The sequence below is a fragment of the Ostrea edulis genome, chromosome 7 (assembly GCF_947568905.1).
Source record: "Ostrea edulis chromosome 7, xbOstEdul1.1, whole genome shotgun sequence".
Lineage (NCBI taxonomy): Eukaryota > Metazoa > Mollusca > Bivalvia > Ostreida > Ostreidae > Ostrea > Ostrea edulis.
Window position 1 is genome coordinate 11,513,115 of NC_079170.1, and position 21,395 is coordinate 11,534,509.

Below are 21,395 nucleotides of genomic sequence, written 5' to 3' on the forward strand. Positions count from 1 at the left end.
AGATATACACCCTCTATGCAGGTGATACCAAAAGTAACGGATGAGATTTTATACACAAAATACAGATGTAAAAATCAAGAATTTAATGGATATATCCTTGTAATAAGTTTCTATGGATTTGTTTAGACGGAGGTGGACAAATACTAACAAAATGACAAGAATCATTGATAGTAGGGAAACACGGGTCATTGGAATTTTCTAATGTCAGATCAGGTGTCTAGGAAGAGGAGTCATCCTCTGTTGACAGAATTCATCCGCCACTAGATGTTTGTTTGAGTCAGATAAACGTAGAACATGATCTATATATCTAATCAGGTGAGAAACATATACACCGTATGTAGCTGATAATAAAAGTATCAAATGAGGTATTATACACAAAATGCAGCTGTTAAAATAAAACAATAATGACCATTTCCTTAATTTTAAATGGTACTAAGAATAACAACGAGGAAGCGAGCGTAATTGTCACGTAGAGTATATTCATAATTCAAATTTGCATATGTGGATATGTTTACGTTTTGTTATATAATGAATGCATGCTAAAATAAATCAGACAGACAGCCATGATGAGGGGGATGGAGTTAGTCGGTAAGTAACTGGTGATCTCAATACAAATATTTTGCTTTAGTAATATCTTTCAACGTAGTTCAAAGTTGTAACCACAAATTTAATACATTGTATCTCTTGAAAACTCTGTTGTGCATAATTTCGTTCAATAATTTTACTTAATCGCACCTAAAAATTGTTGCAAAATGAACAAGTGAAGATAATGAACAGTGATCAATCTAAAAATTCCCACCGAATACAAAATTAAGAGAAGGGCAAATTCAGAACCCGAAGATGCCAGAGATGGGATCAAGTACCTAGAAGGAGCAAGCATTCACTTTGTACCAGTCACACCCACCGATATTATGCTAATAAAATATTCTGTAGTCAACCGCAAACTGAAATTAGATCATCAGGATGTGTTAAATGTATTTCTATTAAACAACATTATGAGAAATTAACATAATGCAATATATTGTTGAACATTGACATCTAAGCAACGAATGTTAACAAGCCAGGATATAAGGATCAAGGTATGTGTGACAGGTTTACAATGGGTGCAATTTCCTACGTACCTGCTCCCTACTCTGATGTTTCCGGAACTTATTTTTTATTTTTGTTATCGATCTCTGTTTGTTAACTTCACTTTATTCAAACTAAATTTTACAGGAATAATTTCTTTATGATTACAAAATATTACATACTCTTTTAAATCCAGTTTTGAAATTTATGGTGAAAGCCCTTATAATTAATCTTGTTTTATCTCCACTTCGTTTGAGCTATATATTTATGTTTACTTCCCTGTTTCCTTTTCTATTTATAGATATATTTCTATTCGTGATCGGTCTGAATGGGATTTTGTTGTCGCCCAAGTCAATGTTTTCTCTGCATTTCCAAGAGTAAGATTTTCCTTTGAAACACCCAATTTAGAGATTTGTTTCTTTTTGTACACCTTGATACTTAATGTTTTTAAATTGTCGTAAAATGATTTTAAAAAATGGAATATTTAATAAATTTGTGCCGAAACTGTAGCAGGGATCCACGCTATGATGAACAATTCTTGCATTTGCAGGGAATTCAGAATTCAAGATATTATCCGGTTCGTACAGAGCGATCAAAGTTGTGAATTTTTTCTACAGGAAATCCCATCACTCATTCGACAAGGTATTGCGCAATAACAAATGCCATACAAAGAAACAAGAAATCATATTTAGGTGTTTAATATTCTCTACCCCATTCTTAACATTTCAGACAACTTGACATCTCATCAAAATGGGGAGACTTGCACACTTCTCACTTCCTTCGACAATTCGTCATCAAATGAAACGATCCGGCTTAGCGGTATTGTTGTAAGGCTCTATGCAAATGTCAAGAAATATGAATTTTCTATGATGCCTAACCAATGCAAAGGAAACACTTCATTCAACGAAATTCAGATTCATGTCTCATGTCAACCTACAAAAGGTAATACATACATATATATTCTCCTAGTAACAATCCAGAATATACATATATATTGAAATAGATACGTGCATTTGCATTATATTATTGTTTGACTTCCTTTCCTTATATTGTAGCACATAACGTAAACATATGTGATGATGGAAGAGGTTGCAACACTGAAAGAGAATTCTGCAGAAAGCTATTTGAGGATGAAAATGAAAAAGAGCTTTGTATTGGTACAGAGTACTTTATTATTGACTATTTTAATTATTGCATTCTAGAATCAAAATTATATATGTGTCTCATTAAATTTCTTGGGGATCAAACTTTGTGAATTTTCCATCATAAAGTTTTGTCGATGGTGAATTTCTTAGTAAGATACTTCATGTTCGTTCATGACAAAAAATGGTGAGAGGTGATATTGGTTTAACCCCCACTAAAACAACGAAATTTGATACTCAATGAAATATCACAAACAATGGTATATCTATCACTGAACAAAACTGTACAGACACATCTATTTAGCCTGCTGAAAACACAGTGCAAAATGTTTTGAATACTCTGATTCTTATTTTAATATAAGCACGACGCAACCTTTTTTAATCCTGTGACAAGGACGTGCAGTACACACATACCACTAAATGCAATAATATGTTCTCCTATTGCAAGAAAGTATTTGAAGTGATGGGTAGTAAATGCTTACCTGGTTAGTAGAGACTACACATAAAGAGAACAAATGATATCCACTAGGATTTTGCTATGTTTAATTTCATGTTTGAAAGTAAAATGACTCCTGATAAAAGCAATGGAATATATGTATTTACATTGTATAGTTGGGATGTCTTTGAACGAATCGTGCTCTCACGACCGTCAGTGCACTGGTACTGCAAACGATGGAAGGTGTCAACAGAACAAACAGGGTCGAGGTGGTGGTGTTTGTTCCTGCGACCCAGGATTCTTTCAAGAGGGTTCGAATTGTTTACAAGGTATGCCCCTTTTAAAACCCAACATGTTTTGACAGTATTAGTAAGAAAATCTACATATCTGGACAAATAATGGAAGGTAATTTATTAGTATGTCACTTCTGTGCTGCAAGTTTTCCAAACCAATACTGTGTTCTATGCTTATGTTTATGCTATCTATAAGCAGGATACAGATACACTGTACACATGTATGACGATAATTCCTGTAAGTAATATCAGTTGTATGTATCCCTTTATGCATAACAACCTTTATCATATCAAATAATAGCGATTTTGTAAAGTCTGCAGTAAAATACTTTGAATATTATTTATCGTGGAGGATCATAGTGTCACAAATGAAATGACGTCATCGTGACAGTAGCTACATGTAGATCCGGTTTGAAACACCCATCGAAATTGTGAATATGGATGGATTAAAATAAATGAAACTTAGTACTTTGCGGCAGACCCATTTGATTATAATATCTTGAGAATTCCTTTAGAAAGTGATTTGAACATTTTCTTTATAGAACTCCCCTCAAAAACAACAATGACCAACACTTTTAATAATATATGATTTGAATCTGGTGATTATGATGGCTACAGTACACCATAGCTATTTTTGAAAATGACACTCCATGTGCTATGCATTGTCGCAATGTCGTCTTGAAAAATAAAGTTATTTTTGGGGAAATGTCTGACAGCAACTGATAATAGTTCTTTATGGATGATCTTTATGCATTTTGGGCGTTTGTAATACAGTTAAAAACTACCAAGGTACGAGGTCCTTTCCAAAATATACAACCCCAAATACTTATGATGACTTATGCGCCGTGACCAGTACTTATGTATTAGAACATCCACTCTCTACCACACATATGTCCACTTACCACTTAACTTAAAATCAGAAACTGACGTGTTTCATACCGATTGTTAAGCCGTTCTTGGCACACTGATTTTGACTGTGGATAACTCCGTTTACCTGATCAGGATATGGGGCTCACGGCGGGTGTGACCGGTCAACAGGGGATGCTTACTCCTCCTAGGCACCTGGTCCCACCTCTGGTGTGTCCAGGGGTCCGTGTTTGCCCAACTATCTATTTTGTATTGCTTGTAGGAGTTATGAGATTGATCACTGTTCGTTATCTTCACCTTGCATATGGTTCAAGTCACCATTTAAGTTTCGTTGCTTTCCCCTTTAGCCCAAGCTGCACTTTTATGTTTAATTTACCTCTTAAATTTGACTGTTTACATAACAACACGCCTTTTAGATTTCTTCCGAAACACGAGAGCTTTTCACAGGTTCTTCTGAAACAGAATTTTCTCTAAAATGGTTGAATACTTGAGTAATTTTTCGACCCGATCTTCTTTATCAACCTCAAAACTGATTGTTTGCACGTCTTTTTATAGAATGCCATAACTGTCTTGTGGAGTTATTTTGATATTTAGTGATGTGTATACATAAATATGTGATGTTCTTTTCTCATTACGCCATGTGCTTCTCTCATGTCATGTGCTTTTCTCATCATGTCATGTGCTTCTCTCATTCTGTCATGTGCTGCTCTCATCATGTCATGTGCTTCTCTCATTATGTCATGAGCACTAATTATTTCATGGGCATTTATCATTATGTCGTGTGCTTCTTTATTATCTGTTGTGCACTAATTATGATGTCATGAACATTATTATGTGATGTACATCTCTCATGTCATGTGCATTCATCATTATTTCATGTGTATTTACCAACCTGTCATGTGCATATTTTATACCATTATGCAATGTGATTTTCTGATTATGTCATATTCACTTATTATGTCATGTGCTTTTTGTCGTTATGTGATATGATTATGTGTTTATATGATGTGATTATTTTGGTTCATTACGTCTAGAACAAACATCTTATTGTTATGTGCAAATATCATTATGTTGTGTGCAAACTTCTTTATGATGGTGATCAAAGTCACGTGACATGACAACTGTAAAGTTAGAAAATGGCGGATGGAATGATAAATGAAAAATGCTGAACTGGCATTTAGAGTTTTCAGAGAAATTAAGTCCGAAAGAGCAAATATTGCTGTTATTGACTTTGAGTTTTGGCAGCTGGAGGATCTTATATATTTAATTTCCATATTACTTTTACTCTAGATAGTGTTGAATTAAGATTAAAAATCGACTATTTGGACGCCTCAAATCTAAGTGATCTGAAATACACACAATGTAGAGTAAAATTGTGTAGGGATTATATATCCAAGTCTTTCCGGTCACCAAGAATCAAGATCAACAACAGCAGGATTTGCTGTCTTGGGATTCACAGGAAGCTAAGAAAGTTCTAGATTGATATAAAGTTTCCCGAGGTAATAATTTATTGTAAAGCACTTTGAGCAGCATACGCTGAAAAAAGTGGTATATAAAACCAATCATTATTATAATTATGATCTGTTTGAAAACCCCCAAGATCAGTTCAGCATTTTTCATTGATCACAAATCAGCTGCAATCCTAAAACAACATGAAAAAAACTTGAAATACATCCTGACTCCACTTGTACGCACTTACGTGACTTCCTATGCACTCTGGGGAAGGCGTCGAAATCGCAAGGAAATACTTTCAATAGAAAAATAACGATGATGTCACAAGTCGGCAGTCTCTCCTATTACATCTATGCTGATTCTATCATTGTACCCGCAAGTTTTTAACTTTACAGTTATCATGTCACGTGACCTTGATCATCTAAAACATGCCATAATGATGAATGTTATTGTCATGATTAGTGCTCATGGCATCATGATAGGAGCACATGGGATAATACGTATGGTCAGTTTTTAAATCGAGATAAGCTACTGACAAACAAGTTGATGATACAAGGGTTTCAATAATCTCATTTAAAGTCGGCAACTCGCAAATTATATGATCGTTATAAAGATCTAGTTTGCCAATACAACCTATCATTGAGTCAGAATTGAAGCACATCGCATAATGATGTATACGCAATCATTAAATAATAAAAAAATATGAAATGACGGCATAGCCGTTCCATATCTCCCCATTTTCTTATTGTTCTCCAAGGAACCCATATCCGTATACAACTAAACCCCAACAGACATTGCACATTTGTTTTGTACCAAACCCTAGCATTATCGGACTGTTTTATCTCGCTCTGAGTGTTAGTTACAATTCCTTGTTTTGAATTTTGTGAAAAATCTTTAGAAATCCTTGTTTTCTATTTACGTTCCAAATGGCGCATGTCATTGTGTCATAAAGACTTATACGTCATATCTAATTATAAATGTGACGAGATGTTACCCATTCACGTGCTCTATTAAGTTTACATGAATTCTGAGATATATTAGAGGTAATAAACGTGTTGAACTTTCCTGAGCCGACATTTGGTGCCATTTTGTTGATGATATTGTGATTCACCACTGTAACTCTAATGCATTGCATTGGGTTTCTAAAAGGCAAAGTGAAACAAAGTACGTTTACGATACCGGACCGGACATAAAAATATCCAGAAATTGTAATTTTGAAAATAAAAAAAATCAGGTCGTGGCGATTTTCGAGGGGCGGGCAGGAATGATAATCTACTAATTAATTTTATTTGCCCTAATAGTGCATATTTTACTCTTGTTTTGTTCTTTTCTTTTTATCGTCATTGCACATTGAAATGTTAACAATCATGTATGCTGTTTGCCTGAGAGGGCCCTAATTTGGAAATAAATCATATTCATTCATAGAATGATGGAATGCAATTTTTGAGTAACGAAAGAATTCAACTGAAATGATTAAAATCACAAGATTTTCCCATAAAGGAGTAATCACCCCGTACTCAAGGCACGGATTTATTGTTGTATAAATTTTCCCACTGGTGTAATTATTCATTATAGGTAGTCGACGCCTTTTCCAGTCTTGTGAATCACACAGACAATGTACAGGAACTTATGGGGCACGGGAATGTAAGGTCATCGCTGGTATACAAATGTGTCACTGTCCGGATAATTACACAGTTTTGCGAAACTTTTGTTTAAAAGGTTTGATGTGAAATATAATTTTGTAACAATAAGATGCTATCGAAATGGGAGGGACATCATCAAATGTTTCTAAATTATAGTGATCATATACAAGTAGCTAAAGTTGTGCTAACATTTGTTAATATGTTAATAGTTGGGTCAGTCATAGGGGAGACGTGTATATCAAATGCAGAATGTACCGGTACACAAAATGGCGGTAGATGTGTCTACAACGAGGTTACACGGACTCAAACATGTGCCTGCGATGAGGATTTTCTAACAAATGGTTCATATTGTTTACCAGGTTGGACATTTTCGCAGGAAGATATTTATTCCCTTTTACCTTTTAATATGATATGTTCATTTGGTAAACGATGTTTAATTCATTCTTGTATTATAGTCAACAAAACGCTTTTTGAGACTTGTGAAGTAGACGATCAGTGCAATGGAACATTGGGTTTGGAGATATGCAGAACAGTTGGTGATAGAAAGATGTGTGTCTGTGGATCTCAATACATAGAGGACATGACTTCCTTAACGTGTCACAAAGGTATGAGAAAATATAAAAATACAAAATTACGCGCAATATAACGGACCCACAATATTGATGGGGGAATTTAGACAGTTTCAGACTACTACCCCCCCCCCCCCCATGTACACAATTTAATGTTTTCATTAATCGGACAATTTAAACACCATTTTTTGTTGTTATCATATTGCTTTTCAAGAATTTTACACAACTTAAACGGTAACATATTCCTTCATCCCTTCTGATACATTGAAAAATATAAGTAATGTTAGCACGGAGCTCTATAAAGTTCAGTCTACAGTTTGGTCATATTTCATTATTCAATAACTTTTTTTTTAAATAATAAAAAATGTTAGTATGGTTAGCGGTACTATGATATGTGACTATAACAATGACCGGTGTATAACTTGTACATTCCATGCAAATTCTAATGGGTTTTCGCCTCAGTAGAACAATTGGGGGTCAGCTAATTCGTGTATCTGAAATCAACAGAAGCGCTTGGCTTCTTGCGGAAAGTGTGAAATATTTTGGGTCGGCGCAAGATACCCGTGATCGTAGACTAGATCTGATATCGCACCGACCCAATATATTTTACACTTTTCATAAGAAGTCAAAATCCAAACTAGCGAACCGTATATAATGTGACAAAGACCCTAGGAACTTTCATGGTATATACTTATTATTAAAAAAAATCATTGCATTTTCTAGATACTTCCGATGAACATTTCTTTTATGAAAATGTCTATCAAAGTACATTGAACATAAGTATCGGTCAAATGTAATTAACTCTGGATTTTAAAAATAAATCATTAGATAGTTTGGATTTTTGCTTCTTTTAATTATGTAATAAATTCCAATTTGTTTATCATCGACAATGCTCCAATTTCTATATTGGATCAAGTTATATTTGTCAAGTTGCATATTAACAAAATAGATTGGAATTAATTATGTACCTTAAACAGTGCATTAGAGAGAGAGAGAGAGAGAGAGAGAGAGAGAGAGAGAGAGAGAGAGAGAGAGAGCACATCGGTAATTATTGAATATCCCTATTGCATGTTGTACATCTTTGCTTTTCATTTACTGAATATACTAATTCGCATTCAAAACAGGAATTGCCTGCAAGTACGCCTTATTTAAATTATTTAAACATAGAATTTAAGAATATTTCAATGAAGAAAGGGAAGAGAAAATCAAAACGAGGTTTTTTCAAAAACATAATATATAGTGTTTGGTATCGTTGGATTTGGCTCAAAATCCTGAAAAACAATATAGGTATTGTAGTGAAAATATTGATATTTTTTCTTTTTTTTTTAATTCCACCGTTTACATGATTCTTTAGCCTGTGGCATATTTTCACATCTGCAAGGCTTCCGTGGCCGGAACAAAGCTCATAGAAGCTGTATGTATTCGCAAATAACACACACCGTGGAACACGGAGGACAAGGTGCATCTCCGTGGATTTTCCTACGTGGTGTTTCCACGGTGAGGTGTATAAAACTCGTGTCGTATACTGTAGATAAGGCAATACAACTCGACATTCCCAAGTCTGACAGTGTATGAATTTCTTCCAAAGGCTAACATGGCTAAATATTTGCACGTATGTTTTTCTTTAGGAATTGTCCAACAACAGCGTTTTCTCTTCATATTATTAACAACGGAAGTGACTTCCTATGCATAACAGGGAGGTTTATCAATGTTCGTTATCTTCGTCTTTCATAAATATGTTTGCTCAAGACTTAATGAACCAAACAAACATGAGGAAAGCACATCACCTAGTGACATAAAAATGCACATTACTTAATGATGAATGTACATGACATTATGACACAAGCACGTCATATAATTAAAGAAACTTCACATAATGATGAATGTTAATGACATGATAATTCGTGCTGATATCATAATGAGAGAAGCACATGACATAACAAGAGAAACAAATGACACAGTGAGAGAAGCACATGGCATAGTGAGTGAAGCACATCACATAATGATGTACACACATTCGCTCAATACCAAACGAACATGGGATGGCGGTTTAGCCGTTCCATATCTTCCCATTTTCTTATTGTTTTGCAAGAGACCCATTTCCTATCACAACACACATTGTATTTCTGTTTCCTACTAAGGTCGTAGCAGTATCGGACTGTTTTATCCCGCTCTGAATGCTAGTTGCAATTCCTTGTTTTAAATTTTGTGATAAAACTTTAGAAATCCTTGTTTTCTATTTACGTTCCAAACGACACATGTCATTGTGTTACAAAGAATTGTATCTCATATCTAATTATAAATGGGACGACATGTTACCCATTCAGGTGATCTATTTAGGTTTACACGAATACAGGTAAATAAATGTGTTGAAGCTTCACGAGCCAATATTTGGGCGCCATTTTGTTGATGATATTGTGATTCACCACTTCAACTGTAATACATTACATAGGATGATCGAATGTCATGTTTTGAGTAATGAAAGAGCTCAACTGAAATGATTAAAATCACATGGCTTTTCCCATAATACAGCAGTGCTCAACCCATACGAACGGTAAGGGTTTATTGTTGTATAAATAATCACACAGGTGTAATTATTCATTATAGGTAGTCGACGCCTTTTCCAATCTTGTGAATTCCACAGACAATGTACAGGAACTTATAGGGCACGGGAATGTAAGGTCATCGCTGGTATACAAATGTGTCACTGTCCAGATAATCACACAATCGTAAAAGACATTTGTATAAAAGGTTTGATGTATAACATAATTTTGTAACGATAAGATATTTCTAAAATGGGAAGGATATCATTAAATTATTCTAAATTATAATGATCGTAAACATAAATATGGGTTCATATTTGTCGATGTGTTAATAGTTGGATCAGTCATAGGGGAGACGTGTACAATCAATGCAGAATGTACCGGTACACAAAATGGCGGGAGATGTGTCTACAGCGAGGCTACACGGACTCAAACATGTGCCTGCGATGAGGATTTTCTATTCGCTTTTGCATTTTAATATAATATGTCCATTCTTTAAACGATGTTTATTTCATTCTTGTATTATAGTCAATAAAAAGCTTTTTGAGACTTGTGAAGTAAATGATCAGTGCAATGGAACGTTGGGTTTGGAGATATGCAGACCAGTTGGTGATAGAAAGGTGTGTGTCTGTGGATCTCAATACATAGCTGACATGGCTTCCTTAACATGTCAAAAAGGTATGAGTAAAATCTGAAAATAAAAAAAATTACCCGCAATATAACAAACCCACGATATTGTTAAATGTATTTTTGATATATAGATAGCAAGCTGTTTAGAACAAAAAAAAGTAAGAATTATATCAAAATATAGATACCAAGCACATCCTAAATCTACTGAAGATGATTAATAACTAAAGTCATGTATTATTGTTGGTTATATTATGCAGTGATAGCACACATATAATTATATACAATGTATTTTGATACAAACAAAACATGAAAACAAAATCCGAGGTATTAATCTGAAATTATCAATACAATGTGTGTTATGAAATAAGTCAATGGCGTCAGGCGATCTCGTTGATAACGAATTAAATATAGGTGTTTCACTGTGATTAGGAAGAATCACAGATACAGAAAACATAAAAAAATCGCTCCATCAACACCTTGTATTAGTTTGTTACTCATGATCATTGTAGCATTAACCAGGTTCGTCTCAATTCTGAATAGAAATAGCACTACATGGATATAAAAGAAAATGACTAGGATTCAAAACTTGGTGATATACAAAGTGTATCAAATTATCAGTTGGGAAGGGAATATTTGATGCGTGCACAATGGATGCAAAATGCACTAGGACAAAGAATGCAGATGTGTGCCAACACATTACAGTGAGCCAAGGTAACAGCTGTGCTTGCAAGAATGGATTTGAATGGGTGAATGTATCATGTGTACCAAGTAAGAGAATGTAGAATCTCAAACAGCAACCATTGATCATAAATGCTAACAAAAATCTTATACCTAAAATCAAATCTCATTGAATTAAGGAATAAATTTATTATTTTTTCGGTGGATGAAGGTATATAACGAAAAAAAGGACGGAAAACTGCATCATTGCGCGTAGCGTACCGTTTTCCGTCTTTTTTTTTTTTTTTTTTTTTTTTGAGGTACTGGTATACCTTCATCTAACGAAAAAGTAATGAATTTATTCCTTATCATTTAATATTTTAAAACATTGAATTCATATGATGAAACATTATGTGATTTGAGTTGAATTAACGAATTATTCTTGGACTACATTCTATATCATTTCGAGATAGTAATTTGTGAATACACAACTTTAAAAAAAAACTAAGTTTACTGTTGAGCAAACGGGTTTCTTGTTGACTGAAGAATGGAGTTTTGAAAGGAGAAGTTAGGTATAATTCCTGTTGAGAAAAAATTGCTGGAATTTTGTTGAGTGGAACCGGAATTAAGTGCAAAGTTCGATGCCAGTACTAACGGAAAGCGTGGGGTATGTGCATAATCATGATGTGGAATGCAAGGTAAGGTTCTCTCGAGGGTTGTCACGGCTTTCAGGTGGACAAGTAAGTGTTACAGAGGGTTTTTCGAGTTTCATCGGTGAACTTCTAAGGCGTCACAGCTGTTGTGACGTCGTATGGAAGTTTCGTTTCGATGCCCACTCATAAACATATTATGCCAGAGTTCAAAACCATAGTCTTTAAGGGCTACGATATTGGGGTATCTCTGAGGCAGTGTGCGGTATATCTGGTATTAAGGTTCGCAATATGAAGGAAATTATCGCAAGCTGCAAATGGACTATTGTCATTCCCGGTTGAATACAAATAACTCTCAGCCCGAAATTGCAGAAGCAGACGTGTGTTGTTATAGTGGGGTGTGTGTCCTCAAATGGCCCTGTTTATTTCATTTTGCATAATTGATTATTATTTATATTTGATATTTGTTTGCTTTTGTTTAAAAAATTTATATAGATCGATAGATTTGTTAAGTTTTTCTTTTCAGTTTTCCCTAATCTATATATAAATACGAAGCATCCAGAGGAATCCCTAACATTCCAATAGAAAATAGTTACGGCCATTTATTTTTTTTTATCGTTGGATAGGATATTCCAATAATTTTTCAACCAATGACAAAGGGTGTAACATGCAAAATTAAATGATTTATAAGCATTCATTAAAAATTGTATTTACTTTAACAGTATTTATATTACATGTAATTAATTCACACTAATATGGTCAACATAATTTGTTTAGTTGACCCTTGCTACGGCACGTTTGATCGTCGCCGATCATTTGTGGTGCACGTTTGGTTGTCGGCGACCATTCATGCCACACGTATCGTCACAGGGCGATTTAACATGCCGTGAGGATGGACACGATTGATCTCGAATTTTAGGCTATACCCGAGTACGAATGGTCACCACCCAAGCTGTCACTCCTAAACATTAACTTTGCTTTCCTCCTCCTCCTCCTCCTCCTCCTCCTCCTCCTCCTCCTCCTCCTCTATTCCACTTTCTTCTTTTTCTCCCTTCTAATCATCCTCCTCCTTCATCTCCATTTTTTTCCCCTTAGATCAAACCGAATACTTGTTTAAAATTGGTGGGCAATAGCTACAGGGGATGTGACGCTTTCTAGTGCAGAAAATTATGTACAAAGTGTTGTTTATGTCGAATTCAAAGGTTTCATTTTCTTGTCAAATCATAACAAATGGCAGTACTTGCTATGTATTTCACTCTGTGTGCTCATGTGTATTTGTATGCATGTCTGCGCACGCATACTTATCAGGATGTATGTCACCCCATGTTAATATCTACTCCTTTATAAAGGTATCTTATATAATCTATAAGATATCTTCTATTCTGAATAAGATATCTGATAAATTTTTATATAACTTGCAGTTCATAATATATCTCATAGAATATATGATATTTTTCAAAACTATATCAGACATATCATAAAGTTTGTAAGATATCTTGTATATTAAACAAGATATCTTATAAAGTTTATGAGATATCTTATAAGATATAGGAGATATAAAATTATTCTTGTAAGATATTTTATCAAACGTATAAGATATATTATATGTTTTATAAGAAAATATCTCATAAATGCTTTTTCAAAAAAAGATATCTCATCAACTTTATAATATATCTTATAAAACATACGGGATATGAAATGTTTTATAAGATGTCTTATACATGTTTTGAAAAGAAATTCATATTGTTATGGATCAGAATTACCCAGTAGTAGAATTTACTAACAAATGCAATCAAACAAATAATTTATTTGCAATTCTTGAAAGCAAATTATAATAATAGTAATGGAACTAACATGCGATACGTGAACAATAAACAATGTCCGTGCCGAGTTGAATCTGTATATAAAACAAATCACAGATGGGTTGTTAATTTACGACGAAATTCCTAAATCCTAGTCCAAGATATAGCATAATCCAAAATGCCTAGTGCTTGTTTAACTAGAACTAAATATCTGCTAAATCCACAGTGTATTTATAATCAGAATACATTTTATGGTTCATTCTTGATAGACACTGTTCGTCATCTTTCTACTCTATGATGAACATCGAACTCTACAACAATCTAGGCCATAGCAAGCACTACACACCAATATGATAATATATATAGTTTATAATATATCTTATAAAAATTGATTTATGAGATATCTTATAAAAATAGAAGATATCTTATAAAGTTTAAGAAATATCTTACAAAACATAAAGAATACCTTATAAAGTGGAAGAAATATCTGAAAATACATAAGATATGTTATGTATTTTACAAGATATCTTACGAAATATATGAGATATATTATACAATTTCTTTTATAAAATACTTTATAAAAGTTATTATTTACATTTTCAACTAAATTTTTATACTTAACACCATTACGAACATTACGTATTTATCACTGCATAAAGCCACTACGGAGTGCGTATGAACGTTTGTTAAAAGTAGGTAATAGGTACTACATTTACTAAGGCAATACACATCCAACAATCGCTCTCACTTACTACAGAAGTCTATCAATAGATGAAATGAACATCACAAAATGTATTTATGGTCTTATCTGTATTTCAAGCAGTGAATTTTCATCAATAATTGATAAAAGCATTTCTTTAAACAATTTATATATAGTTACTAGTGTATGTCTAAAATTTCGTCTGCTTCAATTTCACCGTGATCATCAGGGACATTAGGCTTTAGCAAAAAGGTAATTCACAGGATGTATGGTCGATAAGTCGTCGGAGTGCATGAATACTTTCACCCCTACTGCCTCCGTGCCATAGCAGCCATAAGGTGATTGATGTCGGTTTCCAAGTTTATGTCGGGACATCGAAGCGAGGCGTCGTTAGAAACCTATTACAGAAATTTATCGAGTCAAAAGAAGCGTTCAGTGAGTTTATGTTTGTCAACAATTACACATCCAAATCTAAACCGTCCCTTACCTTCGTGCACTTCCACATTCTTTTCTGCGATGTTTAGTTCTTTCCGGAGATTCATCTGAGCTGCGTCCTCTGTCCTGTCTATAAATGATTTGCCTACACCTGACGTCTGCCGCCCTGTTCTTCATTTTTCTCCACTTCAGTCTTCTGTTAACTCCGTAATATACACAGAATATCTTTCAAAATCGATGTTCATCGTCTTCTCTTTCCAAAAGTGAAAGCGCATCACAACTGTAAGTGTAACCTTGTGCACCCCCGATTAAATCATGCCCCCCCCCCCCCTTAAAATTAGACATTTGGAAGAGTTTCCCATTATATACTCCAGAGTTAATGTATATGTATATGTTGATATGCTTGCTTTTTAGCGTCTTAATAATCAAAACAGTTCTTAATTTGATGGAACTTTGTTTTGTGTTTTCGTCATTTTGAACATATATGACGCTTCGTTGTGCAGGTCAACATTGTGAAATGTATGGAAACGTGTTGTTAACAGAATTCAGCAATGTTGCCGATCACAAAAATGTAAATATAAGTCATAAGGTATCATTTAAAAATATTTATCGGGATATGATCAAATTTTCACGGGCCCAACCCGTATTTATATCCCGATAAATATTTTAAATGATACTTTATTTCTTAATTAAATACCATATTAGAGTGAATGAGCTATCTTAAATCAAAAACATTAAGACATCTTATAAAGTTTATGAGATATATCATATACTGTATAAGATATCGCGTATAAAACATATTAAGGTTTTCTATATCTTTTATAAGATGTCTTATAAGATTTATGAGATATCTTTGAAGAAAAGTAATTGTAAAAACGGCGTGCCATAGGATGGTATGTAGAGTACGGTGTTGTTAAAATGTTGCGACTCGTGTGTTTGAAAAATAAATTCACATCTAATTTCATTCAGATATGTCTAGGTTTTTTGTTTGTTGGCTATGTATCGTTCTTCACTTGTGTTAAAAATGTGTGCACGTATGTGCGTGCGTGATGCAAAACAAACTTTGTTACATATGAATGTACACATATACGTACACACGCACATAGCTACACACATGCACGTATACGAACATGCATGCACACCTACACAAGCGCAGACACTCACACCGTCACTCAAACACATAAACACGCACGAACGAACACACACACACATGAACACATACACTGTTTTGCAAAACAAAAGCAAATTTGAGGTCTGGGACAGGGGGCTTGGGTGGCGACCATTCGTATTCGGATATGGCCAAACATTGACGACTATTGGTGCCTATCCTCACAGCACATTCAGTTGTCGGACGACAATACGTATGGCATGCTTGATCGCTGGGGATAAAACGTGCCGCACGTATCGTCGCCGGGCGACCAAACGTGCCAAGGTGACCAAACGTGTCGTAAGAGACCCTGCCATAAGAAAGGAAAATCAATGTGTTCTTCCCAATACCCTGCTTTGTTTTTCGGATATTTCGTTTAGGCGATGTGCAATGGTCGATTGTTTATACGGTTTTTTAAATACAACATAAACAAACAAAGCATTCCTAACTTTCATTCTTTACATTTCAGTTGGTAGACAGCTGCTTGAATCCTGTCAGTATTGTGTGCAATGTAACGGGACTACACATGCAACTGTGTGTGGATTGTTTGGAAACAGATCACTATGCTTTTGCAATAAAGGCATTGTTGAATCTAATGGGAAATGTACCGAAGGTAACCATAGTTATGGACATCTTCACTTAAACAGCAAAATGCAAGAGAGATAGAGAGATGGTGAGAGTTATGGCAAGGCCGTGAAGTTATATAATGCGGGATTGAATATATTTTGTTGTTCGTTTAGGCACTATTTTGCTGCAATTATTTTTATCTCAAGAGATCGATACAGAAAACTAAGCTTTCGAGTTTGAAATATAATGTGATTAGTGTTGATACATTGCTACTAATACCGTGTATTCAGCTGGTAAAGGCCTTGGTGAATCATGTGAAATTGACAGTGTACAGAAACACTACATGCTGGTGTTTGTGGGGAAAATAGTTCGTGTTCCTGCGATAGCGAGTTCGTCAGAGAAGACGAAAGCTGTGTTAGAGGTTAAATTTTACAACTACACAACCTTAAATATATTGATGAGTCATTCATGGATTTTGTTTTCAGATTTTTTAAATTGGTCATTGTTCGTTATCTTCGGTCGTTTATGAATAGTTACAACTATTAATTCCATAATTAACATTTACAATGATTTATTTCTTAAATGCCCACTCCTCCTTAGCACCTGATCCTACCTCTGGTGTATCCAGGGGTCCGTGGTTGCCGTTCTCTTTATTTTGCATTCTTTATAGGAGTTATGAGATTGATCACCTTTCCTTATTTTCACTTTCTCGTATAGTTTGAAAAATATTAAGGCTAAAACAAATCTCAAAAGAATTCTATTTCTAGAGAGTATACGTTGAGACGCAGTACATGAATAGGTACGAATGAAATCAGTATGATAATGAGGTCATATGTAGCTGACCGCTGTAACGTCATGACAGTTGTTACAGCTTGATCAATGTATATTGAAATACATGTGTATGCATACACAAGTTCATTTTTAGGACCATGTCAAATGATATATAAAAACTGCTTAAAATCTTTCAACTTTCCATGATTGAATTACGTGTTATACACGTAGCACTATGAGTAGAAATAACCCGGTCAGGTTTGTTGTTTGGTTGGAAACCTCGTCTAAAAAGCGCCTACTACCGACATGATTAAGAGGAGGTAAATAAGTATTAAAAAACTAATGACGAAAGTTGTCACAACAATTACTGTGTTCTATACATTTACACATCACTTCTGGAACGATATATAAGTTTCACGCGCAATTTATGTTGTTTTGTTTGCACACTGTACACACAGTGGACATGTAATGTGATGTGCATACAACACAAACTGTATGTGTGGAAACTGGTGCTCAGTTGATACATATTCAAATTGTTTTAATCTTCCATTATGAGAATATATCTTATTTGATTAATATTTATAAACATAATTCACATGAGTACAGAGAAGTATCTAGGTAATGGAATCTTGAATGAATACAGGCAGGATGAATTAATTATACACACTATAACTGTGCTTATAAACTTCAGTACAATTCAAAATTGTCAAGTTTTCCCATCTTCACTGCTGAAATATCATTTGTTCCTGTAGTGTTCGATAACTTGATATATAAGAAAAGCAGTTTTATTGAAACTTTAGTGAATTTCGCATTGAATTTCTATAGAGTGAGTAACCTCAACTCTTAATATCTCTACATTACTGTGGTCAAGTGATCAATGATATATTAGTAGAATGGGGTAAATCCAAACCACAGGTTGCCAAGGGATAGACAATTATAAACATGCGAAGATAACGAACAATAATCAATCTGATAAATCCTATAGATAGATACAAAATTACGAATAAGGCAAACACGGATCCCTGGATATATCAGAGGTGGGGATATGTGTTTTGAAGACGTAATCATCACATCGAGTGATATCTTGTGTTTGGAAAATTAGTTCATTATGTCTAAGGACCACGAATTTAGGAAAAGCTGTATTTAAAGAAGACTTTTAAAATTTCTATACTATCAACTTATTTGTCAGTAGAATGTCTCGATTGAAAAATTAATCTTACGCAGAACGAGGTCTTATAATTTGATGAACTGGAATTGAACACACTGTGGCCACTTGTTCTGCATTTGATGATGAAATAAAAAAGGACACACGGGCTCACAGCGGGTGTGACCGGTCTACAGGGGATGCTTATTCCTCCTAGGCACCTGATCCCACCTCTGGTGTGTCCAGGGGTCCGTGTTTGCCCAACTATCTATTTTGTATTGCTTATAGGAGTTATGAGATTAATCACTATTCGCTATCTTCACGTTACACAACTACACACATATAATGTACAGAATGGTGGAGGAATATATATCCCTTCCGTAACGTGGAGCTCTGTGCTTTCTACTTATTTTTGTGGAAGGCTACTTGTTTTGAAACTATAACAACAGTCTCGTTCATAGTCAGCATTTTGCAAATTCTATAATCGTTATAATGATCTAACATGCCAATACAACCTATCGTTTTGTCAAATAATGTCTGACTTGTTTCATTCCGATAGATTAGCTCTTCATCTTTCAACAAACTCATTAAAGCTGATCAAGATATAGAGCTCACAGCGGTTGTGACCGGTCGACAGGGGATCATTACTCCTTCTAGGTGCCTGATCCCACCTCTGATATATCCAGGGGTTGGTGTTTGCCCAACTCTCTATTTTGTATTGCTGAGAGGAGTTATGAGATTGATCACTGTTCGTTATCTTTACCTTTCATACATTGATATAAAACCCTTCATATACACAAGTGTTAGTCAGTAATCTGCCTTGATTTAAAGCTGATCAAACACAGAAAAAGCTCTTATGTATTGAATCAGCTCAGATACATCAACTACAGATGCAGGTGACAATGGGATTAATGGTACATAAATATGGAAAGTTGACGATGGAGAAGCCGTTTGTTAGTTTGGGATATATCGAATGGACGTATGAATAAAAATGACAAGTATCATTTTACACACAATTTCATGGTTAATTGTTATTTGAATGAAATGCTTAGTGGGGTGTTTTATATTCTCATGTTATTCAACCCCCCAAAAAAATTAAATTTTGAAATATCTTCATTCAACTTTACCTATTTTCCTTTAGGTGGATGGAATGAAGGTATATAAAATCTGTTCTACTTGTTGGTTGACATGTACGTTGTTGTTTGTTTACATTCATAATATACATAAAAGAAAAAAGGATATTTTCTGGTGGTGATTCATTATATTGCTTTTATTTCAGAAATAATGTATCGATTTATGTTTGTCGGAGCAGGCGGGCTTCTCTTTGGAATATTTTACTCGATTGTAACACTTGTACGTAAATGTAGAAGAAACATACTATCCAGAAGTGGAAGGTGCAGTATTACATTTGCCTTATTTTTTTCTTTTTTATACTTTTGCATAGTTACCGATTGTACACTATTTCAAATCGTTTTAATAGGATTACTGGCTCGAACCATGTGAATGACAGCTTTGTGTGTATAATTGTTCAACATTTGTTTCTTATTGATCGTCACCAGTGTTTCTTTGTGTGACCAGGTTTGTAGTACAGTCTGATCAAGAAAACATCAATCTTCAATCCACTCTGTATGCTGTGCCCAGTGATATTAGGAATTATGTGGTATGACACAAATCTCAAAAGACTGCATGTAGCATAAGGCTTTTTGACATTAATAACAATTAACGAATCTGTTTATGACATTATCACCCACATATATTGTAATAAATCATGTTTGTTAAAACGACTTCATTGCCGTCCATGTTTATTCTATATTGTTTTTCAGGAACCTTCAACGTTTGTTCACCAAGATACCCAAAGACTAGCAAATTACACATACAATCACCTCAACGAACCATTGGAAATGGAAGATAATGCGTTCTCTCAGCAAATGTTTGTAGAGCAGGACCCTTGTGATGACGTGTACAACCACCTCCATGAAAAAGAAGCACCACTGTGTCAAGGCGTGTATGACGTCGCGGAAAATGTCTCTAAAGGCATGTTCCAGAGTTCTGATGATGACCCCACATCGACTGATTTCTATGATTTTGCTGAACCTATAGATGTAAACACATTCTAAATATGCGATAATTACATCTGTAAAGCTTTCATATATTGTATAACTTCAATTTTACAATTCTTCAATGTTTGGGATGTAAAACAAATAAATAAGTACGTTAATGTCAAATATGAAAGTTGAAGTAGAATATGGATAGATGTACAACGACGGGTTTTCTGGGACGAAGGTTGATGCATGTTCACATACCAAGAGACACCATACTGAATCATATACACGTTGATACTTAAAACAGTTAAACCAATGCTCTAATATCTCATCAACACCCTTGCAATTGTATCGTGTCATCCTTGCAAACGTTCTAATCTTAAAAGTGCAGCAGCTGTAGTGAGTGGAATTTTAAAGTACATACTAGGTTTTCTTTTGATTTATTCCCATCGTTATGTGTGTTATATGTGCTTGTGATTAATGGTAAACTATTAAATATCACATCCCGAGCTTCATTCATTCTTTCCACCAGGGGATTTTATTTCACAACATCATTTCTTTTATTTTCACTCACTTTTCTCTTTTCAACGTGCGTATGTGCAGAAATCTCAGATCTCGTATGCATATTTTGTATTTAAATTTCATATTTGAGCCTTCGAACGCTAATGTAATGATATGGTGATAATATTCATCAACTATTAGAAAAATGGAACATTAAATTTCTATAAATCACGAGACTGTTTCACCCCAGAATCATATGTATGAGAACCAACGTATCAACTTTTAAAGCATTCAGATTGTATACACAGTAATGGCCGTTTAGATCTTTGTCATTTA

General features: G+C 34.5%; 2 protein-coding genes across 2 annotated transcripts; both read left to right on the top strand.

Moving 5' to 3' along the window:
* Positions 1–549: 549 nt before the first annotated feature.
* Positions 550–10,491, top strand: LOC130046605 (prion-like-(Q/N-rich) domain-bearing protein 25). Its single transcript, XM_056142947.1, has 11 exons — positions 550–588; positions 1,370–1,445; positions 1,619–1,710; positions 1,798–2,010; positions 2,124–2,225; positions 2,823–2,975; positions 6,834–6,977; positions 7,111–7,260; positions 7,357–7,506; positions 10,078–10,221; positions 10,349–10,491. Exons 1-11 carry the CDS (start codon positions 564–566, stop codon positions 10,489–10,491), a joined length of 1,392 nt encoding a protein of 463 aa, XP_055998922.1. The 5' UTR covers positions 550–563.
* Positions 10,479–21,061, top strand: LOC125655363 (uncharacterized). The gene is made up of 5 exons (XM_056143309.1): positions 10,479–10,691; positions 16,504–16,647; positions 19,796–19,910; positions 20,095–20,176; positions 20,340–21,061. The coding sequence occupies exons 1-5, from the start codon at positions 10,667–10,669 to the stop codon at positions 20,631–20,633; spliced, it is 660 nt and encodes a 219-aa protein (XP_055999284.1). The 5' UTR covers positions 10,479–10,666; the 3' UTR covers positions 20,634–21,061.
* The last annotated feature ends 334 nt before the right edge of the window (positions 21,062–21,395 follow it).